This window comes from Ahaetulla prasina, chromosome 2 (assembly GCF_028640845.1).
Source record: "Ahaetulla prasina isolate Xishuangbanna chromosome 2, ASM2864084v1, whole genome shotgun sequence".
NCBI classification, from domain to species: domain Eukaryota; kingdom Metazoa; phylum Chordata; class Lepidosauria; order Squamata; family Colubridae; genus Ahaetulla; species Ahaetulla prasina.
In genome coordinates, this window is record NC_080540.1 from 20,365,750 (window position 1) to 20,390,801 (window position 25,052).

A 25,052-nucleotide genomic window follows, 5' to 3' on the forward strand; every position below is an offset into this window, starting at 1 on the left:
GTAGATGTAAGTGGGAAAAGATGGTCCTTGAAATCACCTGCCCCCAAACCACCTAGGAATCTAAAGGTGACAGCCAGTGCCTTGAAGTGGACCTGGAAGCAAATCAGCAACCAGCGCAGCGCCTGCAAGAGATGTGACACATGCAAATCCTGACTTGCACAAAACCATGTGGGCTGCGTTTTGTGAACCAAATTGAAGCTTCCGGATATTTTTCAAGGGCACCCCCAGATACTTCACATATATATATAAAAAACAACTCCTTAGGACAAGTGCAAGACCGACTGACTTATTTCCTTGCATGGGAAATAATGTGTCAATACTAAGAACAGCCCCAGGGAATAGCCAAATGAGTAAAAGAAGTCACTTTATTGATGTCAGATAAAGGCAGTATTTTGGAGGGGGGGGGTTTCCTGCCAGCTGTTCCTGTAGAGATCAAAGCCCCTCTTGATGCAAGGTTTCTTAGTGGAGATACTGCAAGTTTCAGTTGAAGGGTCTTTTATGTCTAAAACAACAAATGTGTCATAAAGCAGTTATGCAGATTTATGTACAAATAGGTACAGAACACAGAGAAGCAAGTATTTTCTTTCTTTTTGATTGCCAGACAGAATGCTGGCCCTGTTGAGGTGTTTTGACCTTCTTTATATCTCAGACGTCTATTTCATGTTTTAAAAGTATCATTGTGTCCACTTGTTTGCAAGTCAAAGCTTTTTACACGTGTGATGCTTGACTGCTGCATGCTTCTGTGCACGTGTATATGTGCTATGTAGTAATAGCCCTTAGACTTATGCTTCACAGTGCTTTACAGCCTTCTCTAAGCGGTTTACAGAGTCAGCCTATGGCCCCCAACAATCTGGGTCCTCATTTTACCCACCTCGGAAAGATGGAAGGCTGAGTCAACCTTGAGCCGGTGAGATTTGAACTGCAGAACTGCAGCTAGCAGTCAGCTGAAGTAGCCTGCAGTGCTGCACTCTAACCACTGTGCCACCTCGGCACTTATGATTGAAATATGTTCATCAACGCCCAGCTGTCACAATCATCCTATGATTGAATCAGTGTAGGAGATTTTTTTTAATTCTAGTCTTTTTGAGATCCATTCGCTGGATCATCAGTACACACACACACACAAACACTTACTTACAGAGCACAAAATCATTTGAGGACAGTAAGTTCTCAGTCCGTGAATGACAATATACCTACAATAGAAGTAACCCCTTCAAATTTATGGCAACTTATATCCCAATAAGCATACACAGACTTAAAGCCCCCAAAATCAGTACTGAATCCTTTCTTAAAAACAATTTTAAAAAGAAACCCCATTTTTAAAAATGTGACCGCAATTACTGTGCATGTTTGAAAAAGTGAGGAAGATGAAAAAAATTAACAATATTTTAATTTTATCCATAAATAAAATTAAACATGATCACATTTAGTACATATTACAGTGATAGAAATTAATACAAATGTAAACACGGTAAAAATTATTTCATATAACAACTCTAAAATACATTAGACCACGTAAAAAATACATCTCAGTATTTAAGTGTTTTAAACACTAGAGGAAAGTGCTTTTTTAAAAGATAATATTGCCATTTAATATTAATTCAGAGCATCAAGTTTACTTAAATGAAAATAATTCCTAGCACATTTGAGTTCTTTCTATAACAACGTACCTCTGGTTGAGATTTAATATTAACTCAGTTTGAGTTGCTCTATTACATTATTTCTCAAGCCCTGCAAGCCATTTATTATAACCCTTGAAATATACTGACATTCCATGACCATGCTATAAGCACTGAATATATGAACCTGAACCTGGGTAGTTTGTTACCAAAGGATGCACTTCAGTTGCAATGTTGTTTATTCTGCAAAACAGCTAATTTAGCCTAATGACACTTACAGTAAATGAAAGTGCTGGGATGTATTTGATTTTGTATTTCAGGAACAGACAATCTTTTCAGGCTAGGGGATTTATTGGCAATTTCAAAAGCATTGCAGGTGATTTCATAGAATGACTGCATGAATGGCTGCTATGGTGGAGAGTTCAGTCACAAGACACGTATCTGTTTCCCACTACACATTCCAACTTCAAGATAGCAATAGCACTTAAGACTTATATGCCACTTCACAGCCTTCTCTAAGTGGTTTACAGAGTCAGCATATTGCCTCCATCAATCTGGGTCCTCATTTTACTGACCTTAGAAGGATGGAAGGCTGAGTCAACCTTTAGCTGGTGAGAATCGAACTGCTGGCAGTCAGCAGAATTAGCCTGCAATACTGTATTCCAACCACTGCACCACCACAGCTCTTATCATTCCAGTAAATTTATGGCAGGTTGTTTTTTGTTTTGTTTATCTTTTTTTCAGAGCACAGTGGCACATAATTAACTTATCACTTAACTACTGTAATTCTCATTTTCAAAGAATACCTATGTTAGCTTATTTGGAGCTTGGAATATGTTAGAATCTGCAGCCTGCCTGCTTTTACTGCATTTCCGTTTCAGCGATAATGTGTAGACTCTGGCAAACACCAAGGCCACTAAGAATTAACATCCTTTGGCACTCCACTGCCTTTCCTATCGTTTTTTCCCCCCCATTAATTTTACAGCATTATTTTGCGTACCACAGTTCTGTAGGACCTGTAGAAATACATATAAATCAACCCTGTTGCTTCTTATTTTCTGACCATTAATCGTCTCTAATAATAAAAGCTCCTGAGACTAGAGACAAGTTTTCCCTTCTTAGGAACTACCTCTTCAAAAAAATAGTTTTGAATGATAAGGCTTGCGCCATTTTAAAGAAAGCACTTAATGTTTACATAGTAGAATAGCTTTCTGCAATTTAAGAAGAAACTATTGCATGTCCTATCCCTCTCAAAAAATCTACACACTTTCTAGAAATGTGAGTGAAAACAAAAACATTTAAATTTTTACTTTACATGTATAGTTTTTCCAGGCTTCAGAATTCATTAAAGTTGTACCATTATAAAGAAATACATGAGATCTATAATAAAAGATAATGATTGAATATTACAACACAGAACTTTGATTTGATCGAACAAGTATGCCTCAATCATGCAATTTTTATAGGCACCAGTTTAGAAAAAGTGGTAGCAATTGTTTTATCTTTTTGCTGTTAAGTCTGGAGCAAATTACTTCATATGTCACTCATACATTTTGTTACAATCTATGCACTACTTAGCATTGTATTTTAAATCGGTGATAAACTCTTACATTTATTTGTGTTATTTTTAGTGCATATAATCCTAAATCTTCAGTGAAAATAGGAAACATTATTCTATTATATACTTCTGGAAAGAGTAGGGAAAATGAACACATTTGAATCTAACAGAGCTACACTATTCCTTGCCTGTAGTTTTGAATTATAATCATATTTCAGATGATCAAAAAGATACTTGTACTGACTTCCCTTTCTGATAAGGAATTTAAATGTTTTCATTTTCCCACTAAATTTTATTTAAAAATTGGAAGACATTATAATGCTACACACACAGATTCTGCTTTGCATTATGTTTGTGTTTCCATTATCTTGGCTGTCCTCTAAAAAATAATTCTGCTTTAGCTTTCAAAATGTTCCTTTAATCACTTGCAGAAATCCTTGCCTCCCTTAAACAATGCGAATCTTATTTGAAGAGCCAGCTTATGTGAGGTAAGAAAAATGTACTGTTCATTTCTTTACTCAGATCAAAGCAAGTCTAACCCATTCCAGATGTTAGGGCAGTGTTAAGTTCATAAAACAGCATTTTAAAAGAACTGGAAGAAGTTGTGTTGACAACCCCCATGAGGCTGTCCCTGGAAAGCAAGTAGGATACTATTAAGTATCTGTCTCCATTAGTGTATATTAATTCTATGAGAACTTGGGATATTGCTCATCTCATGGTTTAAATATTAAACAATTATAATTGTGTATTATGCAGGGATCCCAAATTCCCCTCCTTTACTGAGAGGCCAGATGATCTTCCTTATGTTCCTTGCTCATTAGTTCTACCTTAGTGCTTCCAGCCTCCCGAGTTGCAAGCTCATGATCAATCAACCCAAGGTGGTGCAAATTGAGAAGAGAATCAGCAATAATCCGTGCAGTCCTCTTCTGGTAGCCCCCAGATGTCACCATCAGGATAGGGATTCTGTGCTTTCGAGCAGCTCTGAACACAATTTCGTCTCTTTCGATAATGCCCTGGAAATTTACAACACCAAATGAAACAACAAACAACAAATATTGGGTTTCCTAATAGTCCCATAGTTTTACCCTATTGCATGAACTTTACACCAATCTCTTTTGTGAATTAAATATTACAGTTACTAGCTGCGATTACTTGTGAGCCCTTTACCAATAAAAACCTAGGAGGCTGATCAACAGCCAACCAAGGAAATAGTTGAAAATAAATTCTTGACTTGCTGCATTCAGCGTGTCAAAGTAAGTCTTTTCAGCAGCTACATAAGGTGCATTATTGAGACAGTAAGGTTGGATCACATCAGATCTGGCATGAAACGTTAAGCATTTTTTAAAAATTCTCTCTATATCTAGCAGACAGGGTCTCACTTCTTTGCAAAAATTATATTTAACAGATAACAAATGCTAGCAGTGAAACATTTTCCCCCAGAACCATTCCAGGCAAAGCAGTGGGAAAAATCACCAGAATTCTGAGAATAACGTCCAAATTAAACCATGCAGCAACACAAACCAAGTGCCTTTCTGCAATTCCTTAAACCAATTGCATTTTCCCACAAGACTGTGTGTATTAACCGCAAAGGACAGGTGTGGATCCTGGAGAAAGACACAGCTGCTTTAAAGAGTTGCAGACAATGTACCTTCTTATGTTCCCACTCTCTCATAATACTTTTGGAATAAAATTTGAGCACTACACAGTCCCAATCAATAACTGAGGGGGCATAGAGTACGTAGCACCAGATTAAAAACATTCAACAGTTGAGAGTAGAAACAAAGAAAAGGAACTAGAAAAAAAATGGGATTAATTCAGGAGGTGAAGTAGGGCTGTGCCAGGATTTCAGAATAATGAGGTGGGTGCCATAGCTCAGATACTGACAAACTACCATATCCTACTATATTTTAATAAACAAATATTTTATGATCTACAAACCTCAGGTGAAATAGCTAAGCCCCCCAGAGGATCACCATCCAAAATGTCAGTTCCAGCGTTATAGATTATGATGTCAGGTCTCATTTCATTCAGTGCACCTTCCACATGAGTTTTTACTTTTTGAAGGTATTCAGTATCTTCTGTGCCCCAGTCCAATTCAACTCTCCGTTTTATGGCTCCTAATAATTACAAGGATTATACATAATTAAAAGGGGATGGGAAGGATAAGGAATAAGGATAGAAAAATACTTAGCTTTTGATAATTAGGATACACATCTTTTTAGACATATCTAGGAGGAAACTGTTTCAAATAATATATATAGCCCCTCTTTGAACCTTATGAGTAAATATTTATTCTGTGAATACAATTTTTTGGTTTATTTATTTATTTATTTATTTATTTATTTTTCACATTTATATACCGCCCTATCTCCCTTGGGACTCAGGGCGGTTCACAGGCAATTAAAAATACATATAAATACAAACTAAAATGACAAGTAAAAAACTTATTCCATAGCCGAATTGTTAAAAACAGTATAAATAATAAAAACCCATTTAAAACCAGTAAATTTAAAATCTAATCCAGTCCCGCGCAGATGAATAAGTGTGTTTTAAGCTCGCGACGGAAGGTTCGGAGGTCCGGAAGTTGACGAAGTCCTGGAGGGAGTTCGTTCCAGAGGGTGGGAGCCCCCACAGAGAAGGCCCTTCCCCTGGGTGTCGCCAGACGGCACTGCCTAGCTGACGGCACCCTGAGGAGTCCCTTTCTGTGAGAGCGCACGGGTCAGTGAGAGGTATTCGGTAGCAGTAGGCGGTCCCGTAACAGTTACGGTCCCGTAAAGTCCCGTGACTTTATTCAAATATACTATGGTAGAGGTTTCTAAACATTTACAGTGTTTATCTACAGAATTTATTTAGAGGAAACCTCCACAGATTGCAGTAAATTTTATTGCCTTGCAGCCTTAAATTATAATGCTGCCTTTCATTCCTCAGGGAACAATATTAATTCTGAATGTAATAATTTCATGATTGCAAATTAGATTGTACTAATTAGATCGAATTAATTTCAAAAACACTGTCAACTTACGTTTAGCAAGTCCATCTCCTGGATAAATATACCTGTTGTAAACATCCATAATATATACTCTCCTGTCTTCCAAGAAGTCTCTTTCATGTCCATTTCCCTACAAATTAAAATAATAAAAACCCATTAATTAGGCCAAAATGTGTGGTCTTTGGTTCTTTTTCTTAAAAATATGTAGATTAAAACAACTTCAGAGCAGGTTATTGTGATGTAACAGAATGTGATTGATATCAAGATTAATTATAGCAAGCAGCTATTATGGGATTCCTCTGAATTGTTAACTCTAATAATTTTGAATTATTAGGCAGTTCTAGTTCAACTTCTACGTTCAGGCCTGTATACATATAGAGCGGTCTTCCCAAATACGGATCTGGAAAAGCATAGGGAATTACTGCTCTTCCATCCTGGATTTCTTCTTCTCACCTTTAAGATACTTTTATGAGATCATTTTTACTCAATGTCTGCAATTTTTAAATTCCCCTGAAGATGACAATTAATTATAGGTGGTTCTCACTTAATGATCACTCATTCAGCAACTTTTCAAATATGTGACCTTGGAGTTCCGGCCATCACAGCATCCTCGGGTCATATGTTCATCATCTGCAACCATTAATGGTTTCTGATAGGCAAAATCAATGGAGAAGCTTGCAGGAGGTCGCCAAACAGCAACCACATGATGTCCTTGCTGAACAACTAGTGGTAATTTGCTTAATGATGGCAACTGGGAGTGCCAGCACTGGGGATTCAGAAACAAGTGTTTTAATCCACCATAGTTACGTTATGCTATATAACAAATAAGCAGTTTGCACTGCTTATTCCTTTCCCTTTTAGTATTAAACTGACAACGGGCCACACATTTTAAGGATTATAATTTTAACATAACATAACATAACATAACATCAGAGTTGGAAGGGACCTTGGAGGCCTTCTAGTCCAACCCCCTGCCCAGGCAGGAAACCCTATACCATCTCAGTCAGATGGTTATCCAACATTTTCTTAAAAATTTCCAGTGTTGGAGCATTCACAACTTCTGGAGGCAAGTCGTTCCACTTATTAATTGTTCTAACTGTCAGGAAATTTCTCCTTAGTTCTAAGTTGCTTCTTTCTTTGATCAGTTTCCACCCATTGCTTCTTGTTCTACCCTCAATTTTAGTATAGTTAGACCACGTATAATTGACAGACTTGGGGGTTTTTTTTGTTTTTGTTTTTGTTTTTTGTTTACATTTATACCCCGCCCTTCTCCGAAGACTCAGGGCGGCTTACAGTGTGTAAGGCAATAGTCTCATTCTATTTGTATATTTTTTACAAAGTCAACTTATTGCCCCCCCCAACAATCTGGGTCCTCATTTTACCTACCTTATAAAGGATGGAAGGCTGAGTCAACCTTGGACTTGGTGGGACTAGAACCTGCAGTAATTGCAGGCAGCTGTGTTTTAATAACAGGCTTCTTACAGCCCGAGCCCTTTATCATAGAGTTTAGTCATTTATTATTTTATACTAGAATTTTTAATTGTATATTACTGAGTGGTTTTATCCTGGTCTCTGGTCTATGACTGTAATAATAAATGGAACTGAACAACTAGTGGTAATTTGCTTAATGATGGCCACTGGGAGTGCCAGCACTTCCATCGTTAAAAGACCTATCACATGACATTTTTTTTATGATCGCACTGCTTATTAGCAACAGCAATTCTGGTCCCAATTGCCTAGTTAACTGAGGAATATCTACATCGCATTAAATATTGTTAAGTTTTGCTTTGTAAAAATATCCTGAAAAAAACTTCCAGTTGAGCAATTAGTTTCTTATGGTAGTTATGTCTCAGGACATTTTAATTTCCTCACTCACCTGATGTGCATCCAAGTCGATAATAGTTGCCCTTGAAACTCCTTCTACTCTTTCAAATAAAAACTGAGCAAAATAAATCAAAAATAGGAAAGAAAAGAAATTTCAAAATTAAAACATACATTTTGCACAAGCTATGAACTTTTTAAAGAATTATGTCATATACCGTAAGGCATATATCGTGGGCTATTTATTTTAACACCATAATACAGAATATCCATTTGAAAACACTACCAACTTTTCAAACCATTTACACTGAAATTTATTTCTTTTCATCCATAAAGTACATACAGGGAAAAAGCAACATCCTAGTCATCTATTCAAGAATCTAGTTCACATATGCTGCTAAACTAACACTGATAAGCTTAGTTTGTTGTATTAATCGTTCAGTTATCGTTTGTAAGTTACAGCTTCTTTCTTTCAATATACCATGTTTTTTCTCATCACCCAATTCCCAATTGTTCGTAAAAAGCTAAAGAGAAACATCCCAAAAGTAATCAGTCCTGACTGTTCTTTGGAAGGACAGATACTGAAGCTAAAACTCAAATATTTTGGCCACCAAATGAGAAGAGAAAAGAGACTCGCTGGAAAAGACCCTGATGTTGGGAAAGATTGTAGGCAAAAGGGGAAGGGGACTGCACAGGATCAGATGAGTAGACAGTGTCATCAATGGAACGAACATGAATTCGGTCAAATTCTGGGAAACAGTGGAGGACGTGAGGGGGTGGGCTGGTGTGCTGTGGTCCATGGGGTCGCGAAGAGTCACAACTTAGCAACTGAACAACAAAAGAGAAACAGGCATGACCTTAACTGAGCAGATTTGGTCATGGGTTACTGCCTCAATCATCTCTGTTGAGCTGTTTCCGCTTTTTTTTGTATAGGACAAAATTTTGTTGGATTCTGTACAGGATTTCGGAGGGGAGCTTTTGTGTTACTATCTCTGGCTCCTTCCCTTATCAATAAAATCATTCAGTCTTAATCATAAGCATACTCAAAAACTTAACTCATGTTGCAAAATTTGGTTTCCACCCCATTTGTTGATCAAGTCTTGCTTAGTTCACACACAATGCTAAACCAAAACAGGTTACAGAGTATAATTACTGAGTTCATAGTTATGCTAAACCAAAACAAGCCGGGATCTGTGAACACGGTTAAATAAATATGTGATAATTGTATCAGATGATATTGCAGGAAGAAATGAAGTATATAAATGTTAATTTAATCCTTGGGGAAAGGCACATCCTTAGAGAAGGATTATCTTATTTCCTGATCGCTCTCTCCGAGAGGAGGAAAAATTCCATAATTATTTTCATTATGTGAATTTCTAAGAACAAAACCAGTTGTTGATTTTGCAGATGTGAGACACAATTTTGCAGTTTCTATCAAGAATCAAAATTTCTGCTTACCTTTATAGTCAACGTGATATCAGCATATGCACAGAAGCCTCCACCCTTATCACTTGAACAGTGATGGAAGCCACCACCTGGAAAACAAAGTAGAAAATCTGAAGTGTATCTACCGTGTTTTCCCAAAAATACAACCTACTCAGAAAGTAAGTCCTAGCTTGATTTTTACACATGCGCCCAATATAAGCCCTAATTAAGACCCCACCCACTCCAGGGTGCACAGGTAAAAATTAAGCTAGAGTAGGTGTAGGAGGGTGAAATTGCCCTATTACTTATCATATTATTATTATTACTTAGTGGATAGTTGCAGCCAAGCCTCACACACCTTGGCCCATTTCTTTTGCTGTAGCTGGCAAGGCTTTCCTGAAGGCCTCTGTAGCCGATAACAGAGCTCAATCCGGAGCAGCTGCAGAGGCCTTCAGGAAAGCCTTGCTGGCCTTTTTTTTTTAATTTGCATTTATATCCCGCCCTTCTCCAAAGACTCAGGGCGGCTTACACTATGTTAGCAATAGTCTTCATCCTATTTGTATATTTATATACAAAGTCAACTTATTGCCCCCAACAATCTGGGTCCTCATTTTACCTACCTCATAAAGGATGGAAGGCTGAGTCAACCTTGGGCCTGGTGGGACTAGAACCTGCAGTAATTGCAAGCAGCTGTGTTAATAACAGACTGTCTTACCAGTCTGAGCCACAGAGGCCTTGCCGGATGAAGAAGTTCCTGAAGATCTCTTATAGAGAAAAAGAGGCTGGGAGCAATGCACGCAAGTGAGGTGAATCAGTGGACATCCCCCTCTCCTCAAAAATAAGGCCTTGTGCCTTTTTTGGTGGCAAAAAATATAAGACAGGGTCTTATTTTCAGGGAAAATATGGTATACATCCAGTGGTGGGTTGCTACCGGTTTGCCCCGATTTGAGCGAACTGGTAGCAGCGGTGACGGGAGGCTCCACCCACCCGCCTGGACATCATCAAATACGCTCTGTGCATGCATAGAAGTGGCACACGTGTGAGTGAAGCAACTGCATGAGCGAACCGGTAGCAAAGGTAAGTGAAACCCACCCCTGTATATATCTATATTTATACACACACACACAAACTCCAGATGGCTGTAAGCAGGTAAGAGGCAATGAGGTTATAGTCTAGAATTGGTTGTGATAAAGGAAGTAAATCTATTCCTACTTACCAATATTAATTGCCCATCCTCGCTCAATAGCCAGTTTCCCTGCCTTAAGATAAAGAGGGGGGGGGGAAAAGAATTAGCTTATGAAAAGTAGACTCCCAAAGGATTCTGGAAACGTTTAAGCACCGTTGTGAAATTAAACCCTTGCTATTTACTCAACCAGAATGCAAGGGATTTTGGACTTCAAAGTTAAATTTGCATTAACTTTCTTTCTTTGGAAGAAGTTGAGAGATTTTTGAGGGATTCATTTCATTTAATAATTGCAAACCCATCCCAAACATCCCAAATATTAAAAACGAGACAATTTTTTTTGACCACCCCCCACTCTGATGGCCATAACAGGTATTCTTTTCACCCTGCTTTGATGCCTTAATATTAAATCTAATCCTGTATGCTGACACCTTTGACTCAATTTTGACTCTTGGCAATTGCCTAGAAAGTCAAGATTCTGGAAGTGGTTTGCTCTTGCCTCCTCCTCCTCCTCCCTTGGATTGAAAGAGAAGGACTGGCCAACCTCACCCAACTGGCTTCAAGCTTAAAGGAGGATTAAAACTGATGGTCTCTGTCGGTTGCCACCTTATGCTTACTTGTGCCTTACTACTATGAGATGATGGTCTGCCATGAACACTGGGGAGGATGGTTGGGAGGGGGAATACTTGGGGGAAAACAAAAGTAACTGTTGTATCTCCTCTAGATGCTGCCTCAAGGTCACCCGGCTAGGAAAAGAAGGCAGCTGCATATACCAACCTACACTTGAACTGACCATTCTCAAAACATCTGTATCTGATTGGTCATGGGCAGGGGGAGGGGGCTCAGCAATGGGAAGCAGTTAAGGGAGGGAGAAGTTGAATTTAGGGAATTTGGCACAGGAACCCCAGTTCTCAGTATGCACTACTGCAATACACTTGATTTCTAATAAAATTATACCTTCCTCCCAAATGGCGCCTAGGATCATTTCTATTTAGAGGCTTAAGTGGTGGCAGGCCTGACAGTCTCCCAGTTTCTAACATGATACGTTACCACTATACCAAAACTATTTATTTATTTATCAAATTTATATAGTCACCCATCTTACCAAAGGTGACTCTGGTAAAGATAAAACTACATATACAACACAACAAGCATAAATAAATATCACTTTAAAAAGTAAATATTATAAAAAAAAACCAGATACAAACCCTAGGTGAAGAAAGGATAAGGAAAGCCAGTTCAGCAATGGAACTAAGTATGACTCCAGCTCCCTGGGAGCCCTAGACTTGATAACATAAATAGGTCTTGAGCACCTTCCCGAATGTCAAATGGGATGGAGCTAATCTAATTTTGGAGGGGAAAGCTGTGCCATAAGGCAGGTGTCACAGCAGAAAAGGCATGTCGACTGGGACTCACCAAATACAGGTCCTTAGTTGCTGGTACCTACAGTGTGCCTTTTCTACCTGAACTAATTAATCTGATCTGATATAGATTGGTTCTCTAATCCAAGTGTAATCCCATACTCATTTACATTCATTGCATTGGCATCCTTCAGTCTCAAAAGACTGTGATATCGTGCTCTGGAAAGAGATCCTAAAACAGCATCTAGTGTGACTAAAAAGGCCAATTCGAGAGTGGAATCCCTTGCTCATTTAGTTTCCTTGTGAATTATGGCAATCTCCATGCACTTATCTTGGAAGGGTTACCAAAATGAGGTTTCCGTCTTATTTAGAACTACATAGCCATTTGGATTCTCACAATATCAAACCTGCAGAAACTATTACGAGAAAGTCTACCGGATAAATGTACATTGATAAAAGTAACAGCGTGCTTCTAGCATCTACTATAAAAAAAGAGATAACGTAGTTGATCAAATTTGGAGAACCACTAGGAATCAAAATTTAAAAATGGCTGCACTTGCATCATGAAGTGAATAAAAATAATTCGTATCAAATCTAACTGTTGTTGGTTCAATAGGTCATGCAAACTCAGGAAAGCTGGATTAAGTTGAGAAAGCGATGATAAAGTTATTGATGGATCACTCTACCATGTGAATGAAGTATCAGCTGGGATGGGATAAGATCTGAGTTTTATAAGGGTTTCTTTCATCAAGTTGAGCACTTCCTTCTTATTGCTGAGACCAATGTGCAGATTTATTCAAGTTTAGAAACCAAGCAAGACATGCTTACCATTATCGTTCCTCCTGTTTGGGTTCTCAGAGGCCTGAGCACTTTCCTCTGAACAAGGAAATTTGGCATAAAAAGGACTGGAGGGATTTCTGTAATTGTAGCCACTACAAAGGACCACTAGAAAAAGAGAAGCAGGAAAAATATATATCCAAATCTGACTGAAGATTAATTTTGGTCAATGCATTTATGCATGTCTACCCAAGTCCCACTTATTCAACTAAATGGGATTTATCCCCAATCAGCATTTGTAGGATGAGAGCCAGTATATACGATCCCTTTACAACATGGGTGTCAAACTCGATCATGTCACATGACGTATCATGACGTATCGCGATGTTTTTTGCCTTTGTGGAGCCAGGGTGGGTGTGTCCTGCATGTGACACATCTGGCCTGCGGGCCGCCAGTTTGACAGGCCTGCTTTACAACATAGTTTAAATGTACTGAGTCCGAAGTAAGTCCAGTCAAGTCAAACTGGAGTAACTCGATAAAAATGGCTAGTAATTCAACTGTAACATTATTACAATAGCTATAAGCAAAGGAAAAGCATTTATTTATTTCAACAAAGTAGATCACCACAAAAAACATCTGTGACATTCTTAGAGACGTAAAATGTTGATGAACAAACAAGAAGAGCAGATTAAGGCTGGATTCTAGAGCTGCCTGAGAAGATGACTTACGTTCCTGATTTTTCTCAGCCATCCTTTCATTTATAAGATAATCCTCGACTGATGACCAGTCACTGAGTTATATCCTACCCGAAAACCCTCCCTTTTCTGCAAAATCACACCTATAGTGGACAATGGGTTTATACTTATGACCACTGCATTTGCTTAATGAATGCCAAACTTACTTAACAATTGCTGCAAAAAACTAAAATCCCACAATCATGTGACCAAGCCCTTTTACCACTCTAACAACCATAATGGAGGGCTCCGATACAGTCATAACTCAAGGACTACCTATAGTAAAAATCCTTGTCTGATTTGAGACAATTCTCCCTTTTTCCCTACATCCCCCCCTTGTTCCAGAGGGCCCCAATATAATCTATTTTTACTTACTTACTTACTTACTTACTTACTTACTTACTTATTTATTTATAAGTATAAGCATGAAATTGAATACATAAAATGAATACAATTAAAGGGAACATTAGGACAGGGATGGTAGGCACACTGGTGCGCTTATGCAAGCCCCTTACAGACCTCTTAGGAATGGGTGAGGTCATCAGTAGCCAATCTAAGGTTAAAATTTTGGGGATTTTGGGATGAAACCAGAGTCAGGTAGTGCATTCCAGGCATTGACCACTCTGTTGCTAGAGAGGCACACCGAGCAGGTAAGCATCCAAGAAGCCACACAAGAAGAGGAAAAGGAAAAACAACACAGGTTCAGCTGCCTTCTGCTTAATCAATCATCTGACACAGCCCACAACTATATTATGTAATTTTTGTTAATGTAGTCAGACCATTCAACTTAGAACAATGTTTAATATCCAATGTCCTTACGCCCAACTGCAATCAGATAATTCAAGCACTGAGTTTAGAATAGAGTAGAGTAGAATAGAACAGAACAGAAGAGAAGAGAAAGAATAGAACAGAACAGAATATAATTTTTTATTGGCCAAGTGTGATTGGACACACAAGGAATTTGTCCTGGTGTATATGCTCTTAACTGATGAAGAAAAATATTAACAAGAAGAACATTCTGCAAAGGCAAAAGAACTGAGCAGCAATGAATAATGACAATGATTTTCAACTGCTGGATGGAACTAATGTAGCAAACAGCCCAACTGAAAAGACAAGACAACAAATAACTAAGCTGCATTTTAAAGATAGAACACTTTTCACTGCATGGCAAAAGCACAATGTGATCTAGAATACGGTACCTCTTCAAAACTTCCCAATATTTATGCTTCTGTAAGCGATACAAGAAAAGTTAACCAATATTCAAACATCTTATATAACTTGTAACCAAAATTAATCTGCAAACTGTGCCATTCATCGCTGCCTGAAGTGTGATTTGGAGCACTTCATAGGTTTCTTGCCAATTCTGCTCTGCAAAAATGTTCTGAAACTGCATGCTAACCTACAATTTATCAAGAGTTTTAAGAGGGGTAGTACATGCATGTTACTTGCTGTGTTTCTATTTCTAGCCCCTAAGAAGATCAGAGTCTTAGAGCTGCAAGGAAATTATATTTTGTTGTAGTTATTTCTTTTAAGGTAATTTAAAATTGCCATGTTTTTTTATGCATGTAAGAGTGTACATATGTGAGAGACTCTGTGTGTGTGTGTTGTGAGAGAGAGGGGGGGGAGAGAGAAGGGGGATGGAGGGAGAGAGAGAGAGAGGGAGAGGGATGCAATATATGTCAGGGAGGAGAGATTTTTAAAAAGTTTCATTGAAGATGACCCCATACCTTTAATCGATTCAAGTAATGTCTTGTGTGAACTACTAAAAGGTCTTCTTCAGTTGCCTCTCGAGCCTGTACAATCAAGTCATCTGTAATTAACTTTGCTTCTGAATTTAAAAAAAATGGGGAGGGTTAATAAATGATATACAAATAAGATTCACTTTTCAACACTTTAAAAGCCAAGCCATACTAATTTTTTTTTTCTTTTTAGGTAAGAAAACTTGTGCTGGATCAGATAAAAAACCTGTCTAACCTTGGACGCTACTGTATTTTCAGGTTTCCACGTGCTATTCAAAAAGCTGATTTTAATCCTTTAAAGCTCATCATTAGTTGATTCCCAGGTACTTTCAGGGCCATCTCTCCCACATGGAATGTCTGTGACATGCATTCTTCTCATGAAGGGAATGCCTCAGATCCTCCCCATTAGTTTTGGAAAGAGGGGGACCAAAGATAGGCATTCTCATTGGTTGCCTCTGCCCTCTTGAACACTCTCCTTCCAGAGATCTCTATGGCTCCTACCTGCAATTATTCAGGAAGGCTGATTGTTAGGGTCTTACATCACTTGCTTGCTATCCTTGAAGGATGGGTGCATTTAATTAGCTACTGTCTTTTTAATTCATGATGATTTTATGATGCTATGCTTTTATACTTTCATGGCTGTGAATGATCAAGAGTCATTTTGAAGTTGGCAGTACAAATCAATAGATCAATCTACAAATTAAGTGCTTGTGAGATGTGTTTTTCCCTACAGCCCTTTCCCACTGAGTCTACGGAAGAGAAATGAGGTCATCTACTAGCATGGGTTGACATTCATGCCAGGGAAACTGAAGATCCCGCAAATACAATGACTCCAATGTCCTGCCAGCTCCTTTTCTGGCTATTCTAATATTGGAATTCTCCTGGCATTACATTTTTCTGCAGCTTCCCAGAGAAAGTTTATGAGGTTGGAGATCCTTCTCCAAGGGCAGCTCTGAGATTCTGCTAAGAGAAGAAGATATCTAATGAATCCTATCATTCCTCAGTATCATAATTTGAATGCATACCACAAATTTCCCCAGACACATATCTCAACAAACTCTGAAACATTTTTATCCCAGACAATGATGCCTACTGTATAACTGACTAGGGAAGAAAGAAGCAGTAGTCTAACTTACTTGGGAGGTCATGGGACAACAGAAAAAAATTCAGAGAGTATGAAGTTCACTTTTAGCATTTACTGGAACAATTTTAATCTCTACCCTTCATATAATTTCTGTTCACTGCCATGCTTGGCAACTACATGGACTGGCAAGCTAATTTAGGGACCAGGTTTCCTTCTCTTATTTAAAGGCTGTGTTCATGTAAAACATAGTTGCTGGGTTCAGATGAGATACTAATCCCAAATAAATAAACCATATTATGATTTAAATGTGAATGGGTTACTTAAAGCAACATCTGGATTCCCATAACACTCTACATCAAGAGTCTCCAACCTTGGCAACTTTAAGACTTGTGGACTTCAACTCCCAGAGTTCCTCAGCCAGCAAAGACCCCTGCTCTACATCACCATCTCCCAATTCCATTTAATCTAGCCTAGTGTGTTGCAAGTACTTAGCTAGGTTATTGGTGGTGAGTGAGTATCAAGGTTCCAGGAGCCAGTCTTTTGAACAGTCCAGCATTTATAAACTGGACTGGCTGAAAAGCAACTTGCTGCACATCTTGGTTATAATGAATGTATCATTTCTTCACAGTAAACCAGATGAATGTCACTCAAACACAGCCTCAGAAAGTTTCTATTGTTCGTCCTGCTCTACTTTTCCTCATGAATGCCGCAGAAGCAAACGGAAATATGTGCACAGCCTGCAAATATATATTCCCTACCTTTTTTTGCAAAACATTCTGAGCTGATTATTATGTAACTATTGTACAACAGAAGTGGCCTAAAATTCTAAATAATAAATAAATGCAAACCTAACTATTTTTGGAGTATTTAAACAGAAAGGCCATCTGTTGGAAACATTGTAGGAGGTGATTTCTATACAGGGGAAGAGGGTGAAATTCCCATATGATTACAGGTAGTCCTTGACTTATGATCACAGTTGAGCCCAACATTTCTGTTTCTAAGCAAGACAATTGAGTTTTGCCATGTTTTACAACCTTTCCTGCCACAGCTGTTATGTGAATCACTGCAGTTGTTAAGTTAATAACACGGTTGTTAAGTGAATCTAGCTTCCCTAGTGACCACATGCACCAAGACAAATTCCTTGTGTGTCCAATCACACTTGGCCAATAAAAAATTCTATTCTATTCTATTCTATTCTATTCTATTCTATTCTATTCTATTCTATTCTATTCTAATTCTTCGCTTGTCAGAAGGCCCCAAAAGGTGATTCCATGACTCCTGGATACTGAAACCGTCCTAAATACATACCAGTTAACCAAATTTTGATTCTGTGACCAAGGTAATGCTGCAATGGTCTTCAGTGTGAAAAACAGTAATAAATTACCTTTTTCAGTGCCTTTGTAACTTTGAACTGCCATTAAATGAATGGCTGTAAGTCAAGGACTGTCTATATATTAAACAATCTAGATATGAAGATATCCTATTTTCTCATTTGAAAATATCTGATATAAAAATTATTACTTTTCTTTTTTTTTGTTTTTGCAAGCTGACTTCTCTAACAGAGGACTAGTTTAATTTCCAACAACATTTATATCACTATTTTGTTTTTATTACCTTTCAAGAAATTTATTACTTTCCCCCATTTTCCAGCATCAAATGGATGCAGTTTCTCCAGGCCCAGAAATGAAATGTTGTAATCTGATGAATATACAATAGGCCAGCAAGTGGACGGAGTATCTTGATATAGTTCTGTCCTATGAGGCCTTGAAGAAATAAACATGACATTAGACAATCAAAATACTGATAGGTGAGAATAAACCACATTTCATACATATACTTCTGAATTACATAACCATTTTACTACATTTATTAAGAATGTCATTTATGTTCATCACATTAATTTCCTTTAGAAATCAGCAATGTTATTCAAACTGCAGGAAAGAAATAATGAGGCAAAATAATTAAATGCATTAAATTAATTTTATTAAGGTTAGGAGCGAAAAAGATAATATTTTAAGAAAATCTGATTTTAAAAATCTAAAATATACAGAATTGTTTTACCGCATTTCTAAAACTATTAAATTACCAAGTATAAAAACCAAAACAATAAATTACTTAATTTTAATTCAGTAGTATCCAAAATTTAGGATAGTAATACACTTACACTTATATAAGGTTTCACTTAAGTGACAGCTCTAAAATGACAAACATGAATATAAGTAGTTCTCAACTTATGATCATTTGTTTACTGACCATTTGAAGTTACAAGGGCACTGAATGCCTTGTGATGTGTCCTTGCACTTGCAATTGTCACAACATACCCACGGTCCTGTGATCAAAATTGCTCTTGGCAATTGGGATATATTTATGACAGTTGCAGTATCCCAGCTTCTGATTGCCATTTAACAACCTTCCCAGGTGGCTTCCAAAAAGCAAAGTCAATTGGGGAACTCAGATTCATTTAACAACTGCATGATTCACTTAGCAACTGTAGCAAAAAAAAAAAAAGTCATACAATTGGGCATGGTTTATTTAACAACTCTCTTGCTTAGCAATGGAAATGTTGGGCTCAGTTGTGGTTGTAAGTCAAAGATATATAATTTCTTATATATTGTTTCTATCAAATAGTATCAATAAGAAAATAGTTTCTATCAAATAGTATCTTTTATTTCAATTACTATGGAGTAAAAATTTTAAATACACATGAACTTGTAAAATTTCATAAATGAAATTTTAAATGCAGGAACTAGGGACATCTAGTTTAACAAAGAGAACAACTGGGGTTGACATGATAGCGGTATTCCAGTACCTAAGGGGCTGTCACAGAGAAGAGAGGGCCAACCTATTCTCCAAAGCAGGGGTCTCCAAACTTAGTAATTTTAAGGCTTGTGGACTTCAACTCCCAGAGCAAAGCTGGCTGAGGAACTCTGGGAGTTGAAGTCCACAAACCTTACAGTTACTAAGGTTGGAGATCCCTCCTCCAAAGCTCTTGGGGGCAGGACAAGAAATAATGTATGGAATCTCATCAAGGAGGGATCCAACCTAGAACGAAGGAGAAATTGCCTGACGGTGAGAATAATTAATCAGTGAAATGGCTTTCCTTTGGAAGTTGTGGATGCTCCATCACTGGAGGCTTTTAAGAAGGTACCGGACAACCATTTGCCTGAAATGTTATAGGGTCTCCTGCTTGAGCAGAGGGTTAGACCTCCAAGGTCCCTCACAACTCTCTTATTCTGTATTCTGCGATATTATGCTCATCTGAACAGTTCACTTTCCCATTTTCTCTATACCATGGGCCTCGGTGTGTGCGCGCGCAAACACACTTACACACACGCACGCAGGCACCCACACAGGTGCACACCTACCTAGCCCATGAAAGTTGGGAGAGGATAAATCTCTATCGCCATTTTTGTAAACATTCTTGAGCTCAGCCATCCCAACAACTACCTCCATCGCGTCTGTATTCTCAAGGCTAGCATGTTATGTATAAACCGCAGCCCGGCTGGTAAATGAGTTTCGATCAAAAACATCAGGGCTCAAAGATGCAGCCCGACCCCCAAAGGGCAACATGTCGTCCCGAATCCCAGCCATTGTGAGAACACACAAATCCGTCCCAGCAACCGCTCCGAGGAACGACGCGGCGGGGGACGCAGGACTCCGCAACTCTTTGCCTCCCGCAACATCGCAGCCTAATATGCGCCCCTGCTTTGGCGTTGCCCCCTCGTCTGGTACCCCCAAGGACGGTGCAGCTCTGCAGCAGCCGCAGCTTCCCGCCTCCCTCCCCCCGGGAGAAACAGCTCCTCCCCAGGGACCCTCCCTCGCCGGGGAAGTCCTGCGCCACCCAGTCTCTTGCAACTCACATGCTGCCCTAAGCGAAGCTCCGTCCGAGCCCCCCGATGTGTCAAAGTCCTGCCCGGGCAATACTGAGCATGTCCGGTTGCTCTTGAGCACGCTCCGACTCTTCCAATGAGGCCACTTGCCCTTAATATCTGAGTCTTGCTTGCCCTGCCCTCGGCATTCTTAAAAACACAGGCGGGATATGACGTTCCGTTGTGGCGTAGTGGGCAGGTTGTGTGAACGCGGAGTTACTGTTGACTGAATCAGTCAAATTCGATTTAAGTTGGACAACTGAAAGCGTGGAAGTTGGCTTATTCACATAGTAAACACTCCGATTTTTCAGGTATCCTCGAGGGCAATTTCCCATTATTTTGCCCTTTCCTCTCATTTTAGTACAACCTGGAATCCCTGAATTACATAATTTTTTTTTTTACTAGTTTCTTTTTAAATTGGCATCCATGTCTGAAATAATATAGGGCAGGGGGTCTCCGATCTTGGCAACTTTTAAGACTTGTGGACTTCAACTCCCAGAATTCCTCAGTCGTTATAGGTATAGGGTCTCCTGCTTGAGCAGGGGGTTGGACTAGAAGACCTCCAAGGTCCTTTCCAACTCAGGTATTCTGTTACTATTCAACTTCATCAGGGTGCAATTAGTACACAGGATGACTAAAGGAATTGCACTTATCATACAGACCAATGGTGAGCCTGTACTTATTCATTTCTAATCACTGCTGTTTTGAAAAATATTAAAAAGGTGCAAAAAAGACAATCAAAATATTAATGATCAAGTGAGGTACTAATAGGTAAAGGTTTCCCTCACACATACGTGCTAGTCGTTGCCGACTCTAGGGGGCGGTAATCATCTCCGTTTCTAAGCCGAAGAGCCAGCGCTGTCCAAAGACGTCTCCGTGGTCATGTGGCTGGCATGACTCAACGCTAAAGGCGCATGGAAACGCTGTTACCTTCCCACCAAAGGTGGTCCCTATTTTTTCTACTTGCATTTTTACGTGCTTTTGAAACTGCTAGGTTGGCAGAAGCTGGGACTAGTAACGGGAGCTCACCCCATTTACACAGTGGCTCAGGGGCTAAGACAACTGAGCTTGTCGATCAAAAGGTTGGCAGTTCGGCAGTTCGAATCCCTAGTGCTGCCATGTAACGGGGTGAGGTACTAATACCACTCCATAAAGACTTAGTAAGACCATACCTAGAATACTGCATCCAGTTTGGGTCACCACACTATAAAAAAAGATATTGAGACTCTAAAGTGCAGAGAAGAACAAGCAAGATGATTAGGGGACTGAAGACTAAAACATATGAAGAACGATTGCAGGAACTGGGCATGGCTAGTCTAGTGAAGAGAAGGACCAGGGGAGACATGATAGCAGTGTTCCAGTATTTGAGGGACTGCCACACAGAGGAAGGGGTCAAGCTATTTTCCAAGGCACCTGAAGGCCAGACAAGAAATAATGGATGGAAACTGATCAAGGAGAGATTCAACCTAGAAATAAGGAGAAATTTTATGACAGTGAGAACAATCAACCAGTGGAACAGCTTGCCTTTGGAAGTTGTGGGAGCTTCATCACTGGAGGCTTTCAAGAAGAGATTGGACTGCCATTTATCAGAAATGGTGTAGGGTCTCCTGCTTGGGTGGGGGGTTGGACTAGATGACCTACAAGGTCCCTTCCAACTCTGTTAATCTGTATCCATCTATATCTAATCGGTTGGAGTAGCATCCATTTAAGCAAAAGTTTACATACTGCAAACAGCAACTGAATCTCTAGGTTGGAACAAAGAAACAAGATGAAGCATGATAAAAATGTTTGAAATAATAGAGAACATTTCAGGTTTCTTCCCTGTCATGGCCAATATTAGAACCCAGCAAAGTCATCCATCAAATGTAAAGCAACCCCCATTTCCACAGACACCCCCCCCAAAAGAAACATTTTTCCACAATATATAGTTAGATTGTAGAATTAGCTGCTGGCAGTTATAATGGTGATGAGTTAGGGTTAAACTCGTCAGTTTCATGAATGATCCATCAGTGACTCGCAGTATTGATAGTCATCTTTTGATATATTGATAACTTCCAGTATTGATAGCTATTTACTGTGTTACATCTACCTTCAATAATACTAGCTGCTGGGAAAGAAACTATTACCCTAGGCTTGTAAGCTTGAAAATACATCTAGCAGGTCACACTACGGTAGCAGATTCCTGGATAGAATGGTATGATAGGTTGATCTAGCCTGGTGGTAATTTTCTTTAAAAGCACAAAATTAACAAGGTGAATAAAGACAATGAAAGCAACATTAAATGCAGCATTTTAGTCATGTGACAATTTGAGATGTTTTTTTTAATTTCTTTTTGTCACAACAGTATACACAAACAATTGTCATAGATAAAACAACATATTTTGAAGCAAATATATACATATATGTAAACAAATATGCATCAACTATATCAATTTGATATGATGAAGGGAACAATAGGACAGGAACGGTAGGCACTTTTGTGCTCTTATGCACGCCCCTTATAGCCCTCTTAGGAATGGGGTGAGGTCAATAGTAGACAGTTTTTGGTTGAAGATTTTGGGATTTTGAGTAGAGACTATGGAGTCAGGTAATGAGTTCCAAGCATTAACAACTCTGTTACAGAAGTCATATTTTCTGCAATCAAGTTTGAAGCGGTTGACATTTAGCTTGAATCTATTTTTTGCTCTTGTAATATTGCGATTGAAGCTGAAGTAGTCTTTTATAGGAAGGATATTGCAATAGATGATTTTGTGTGTTAAACACAGGTCATGTCGAAGTCGACGGAGTTGTAAGTTTTCTAATCCCAGGATTTCAAGTCTGTTGGTATAAGGTATTTTGTTGTTTTCGGAGGAGTGAAGAACTCTTCTAGTAAAATATTTCTGGACTCTTTCTATTGTATTTATGTCAGAGATGTGGTATGGGTTCCAGACGGATGAGCTGTATTCAAGAATAGGTCTGGCAAATGTTTTGTATGCTGTAGTTAGTAGTGTAGAGTTTTTAGAAAAGAAGCTGCGTAAAATTAGGTTTACAACTCTTAGGGCTTTTTTCGCTATGTAGTTGCAGTGGGCTTTGGCATTAAGGTCATTTGATATGAGAACTCCAAGATCTTTGACAGGGTGGGGGTCATCAGGTAATGTCCATCAAGTTTGTATTTGATGTTAGGGTTCTTTTTTCCAATATGTAAGACTGAGCATTTGCTGGCTGAGATTTGGAGTTGCCAAGTTTTAGACCAATCGGAAATTAAGTCAAGGTCTTCTTGAAGGGTAGAAGTATTGTTAGTGGTATTAAATAGTTCGACATCGTCAGCAAAGAGAACACAATAACTTGAGATGAGGTCGCAGAGATCATTTATGTATAGTATGAAGAGTGTTGGTCCAAGAACACTACCTTGGGGAATGCCACTTTTGACAGGAACAGGATTAGATACAGCGTTGCCAATTTTGACCACTTGTTGTCTGTTTGACAGGAAGGCATTTATCCAATTGTGAAGAGGTCCCAAAATGCCATAGGATTTTAGTTTGAGGAGTAGTTTATCATGTACTACTGAATCAAAAGTTTTGCAGAAGTCTATGTAGATTGCATCTATTGCTTTTCCTTGATCAAAGTTGGTAGTCCATATGTTTTTGCAGTGGAGAAGTTGTAGATTACAAGACATTTTTTTTCTGAAACCAAATTGTTTATTAGAGAGAAGGTTGTTTGTTTCGAGATGGAAACTGCCATCTTTTTTGCCAGAAACTGGCAAAAAAAAAACACTGATGGGAATACATTGATTTGCTTAATGATTGCCATGTTCACTTAACACCTGTGGTATTTGTTTAATGACCACTGTAAAAAAAGTAGTAAAAATCCAGTCCAATTATGTGGGTATTTCCGTGTAGAACTATCATTTACCATGGAAATTTCATGCTCCATTACAGTCAAAAGTGAAGGACTACTCTCATTTATTGGAAGGACCACCTGCATTAAACTCAGCCTTCCATGGTTGGTAAAATAAGGACCCACATTGTTGGGGGCAAGATGTTGATTCTGTAAACCACTTAAAGGGGGCTATAAAGTGCTATTGCTATTAGCACTGATAGCAGTAGGATTGTCTTTGAAGAGCACTGGCTGGAGTAGGCAGGCCATTGCCCTCTTAAAAACAAGTTACTGAGGTGCTGGCCTAAAAATCAGAAGACTGAGTTCTAGATTGCCCTTAGGCATGAAAATTGGGTGATTTTGGGCCAGGGGCTGGGAAGTGGCTCAACAGGCTAATGCAGCCTGTTATTAACACACAGCTGCCTGCAATTACAATTACTGCAGGCTCGAGTCCCACCAGGCCCAAGGTTGACTCAGCCTTCCATCCTTTATAAGGTAGGTAAAATGAGGACCCAGATTGTTGGGGGGGGGGGCAATAAGTTGACTTTGTATATAAATATACAAATAGGATAACACACAATGTAAGCCGCCCTGAGTCTTCGGAGAAGGGCGGGATATAAATTTAAAAAAAAAAAGTCACTCTCAAGTGGAACCTACTTGTGGGGAAAAGAGGAGGAAGGGAGATTGTGTAGTATGTACACTATCCAGACTCACACTTGGACTGCTATATAAATTAGATAAATAAATATTTGCTACCCTTACCTTATATAGTAAAAAGGCAGAATAAAAATATAGTAATATAGGATGGTGTTTTGTTTGGCTTTTTCAAGTAGTCTCCCAACCAAATGCTAAGCTGGTCTGGACCTCGGTCCCACTTAGCATTTCAGAACCATCTATTCTTGCAAAAATCTAATATTTAAAGACTCATGCAGATAGTGACATGCCTTTCTTTGTGAGGCATATTTTTCTGAATGAATAAATTGGATAAACCTCTGAAGAATTTTTTTTTCTCAAAAAAAGTTTGTTTTGGAAGCTCCA

General features: G+C 38.8%; 1 protein-coding gene across 5 annotated transcripts; it reads right to left on the minus strand.

Moving 5' to 3' along the window:
• Window positions 1-481: 481 nt before the first annotated feature.
• Window positions 482-20,309, minus strand: HDAC11 (histone deacetylase 11). 5 transcript variants are annotated; one of them, XM_058167563.1, is made up of 11 exons: window positions 18,544-18,797; window positions 17,905-18,053; window positions 15,195-15,295; window positions 12,785-12,901; window positions 10,629-10,671; window positions 9,446-9,522; window positions 8,043-8,105; window positions 6,200-6,296; window positions 5,116-5,294; window positions 4,005-4,190; window positions 482-502 (listed from the first exon to the last, which is right to left on the minus strand). In XM_058167563.1, the coding sequence occupies exons 1-11, from the start codon at window positions 18,690-18,692 to the stop codon at window positions 497-499; spliced, it is 1,167 nt and encodes a 388-aa protein (XP_058023546.1). In that variant the 5' UTR covers window positions 18,693-18,797; the 3' UTR covers window positions 482-496. The 5 variants fall into 5 exon arrangements, with proteins under 5 accessions (XP_058023546.1, XP_058023545.1, XP_058023548.1 ...); XM_058167562.1 differs by lacking the exon at window positions 482-502 and adding an exon at window positions 2,589-2,999; XM_058167565.1 differs by lacking the exons at window positions 482-502; window positions 18,544-18,797 and adding an exon at window positions 20,151-20,309 and having other exon boundaries at window positions 2,589-4,190.
• Between the last annotated feature and the right edge of the window lie 4,743 nt (window positions 20,310-25,052).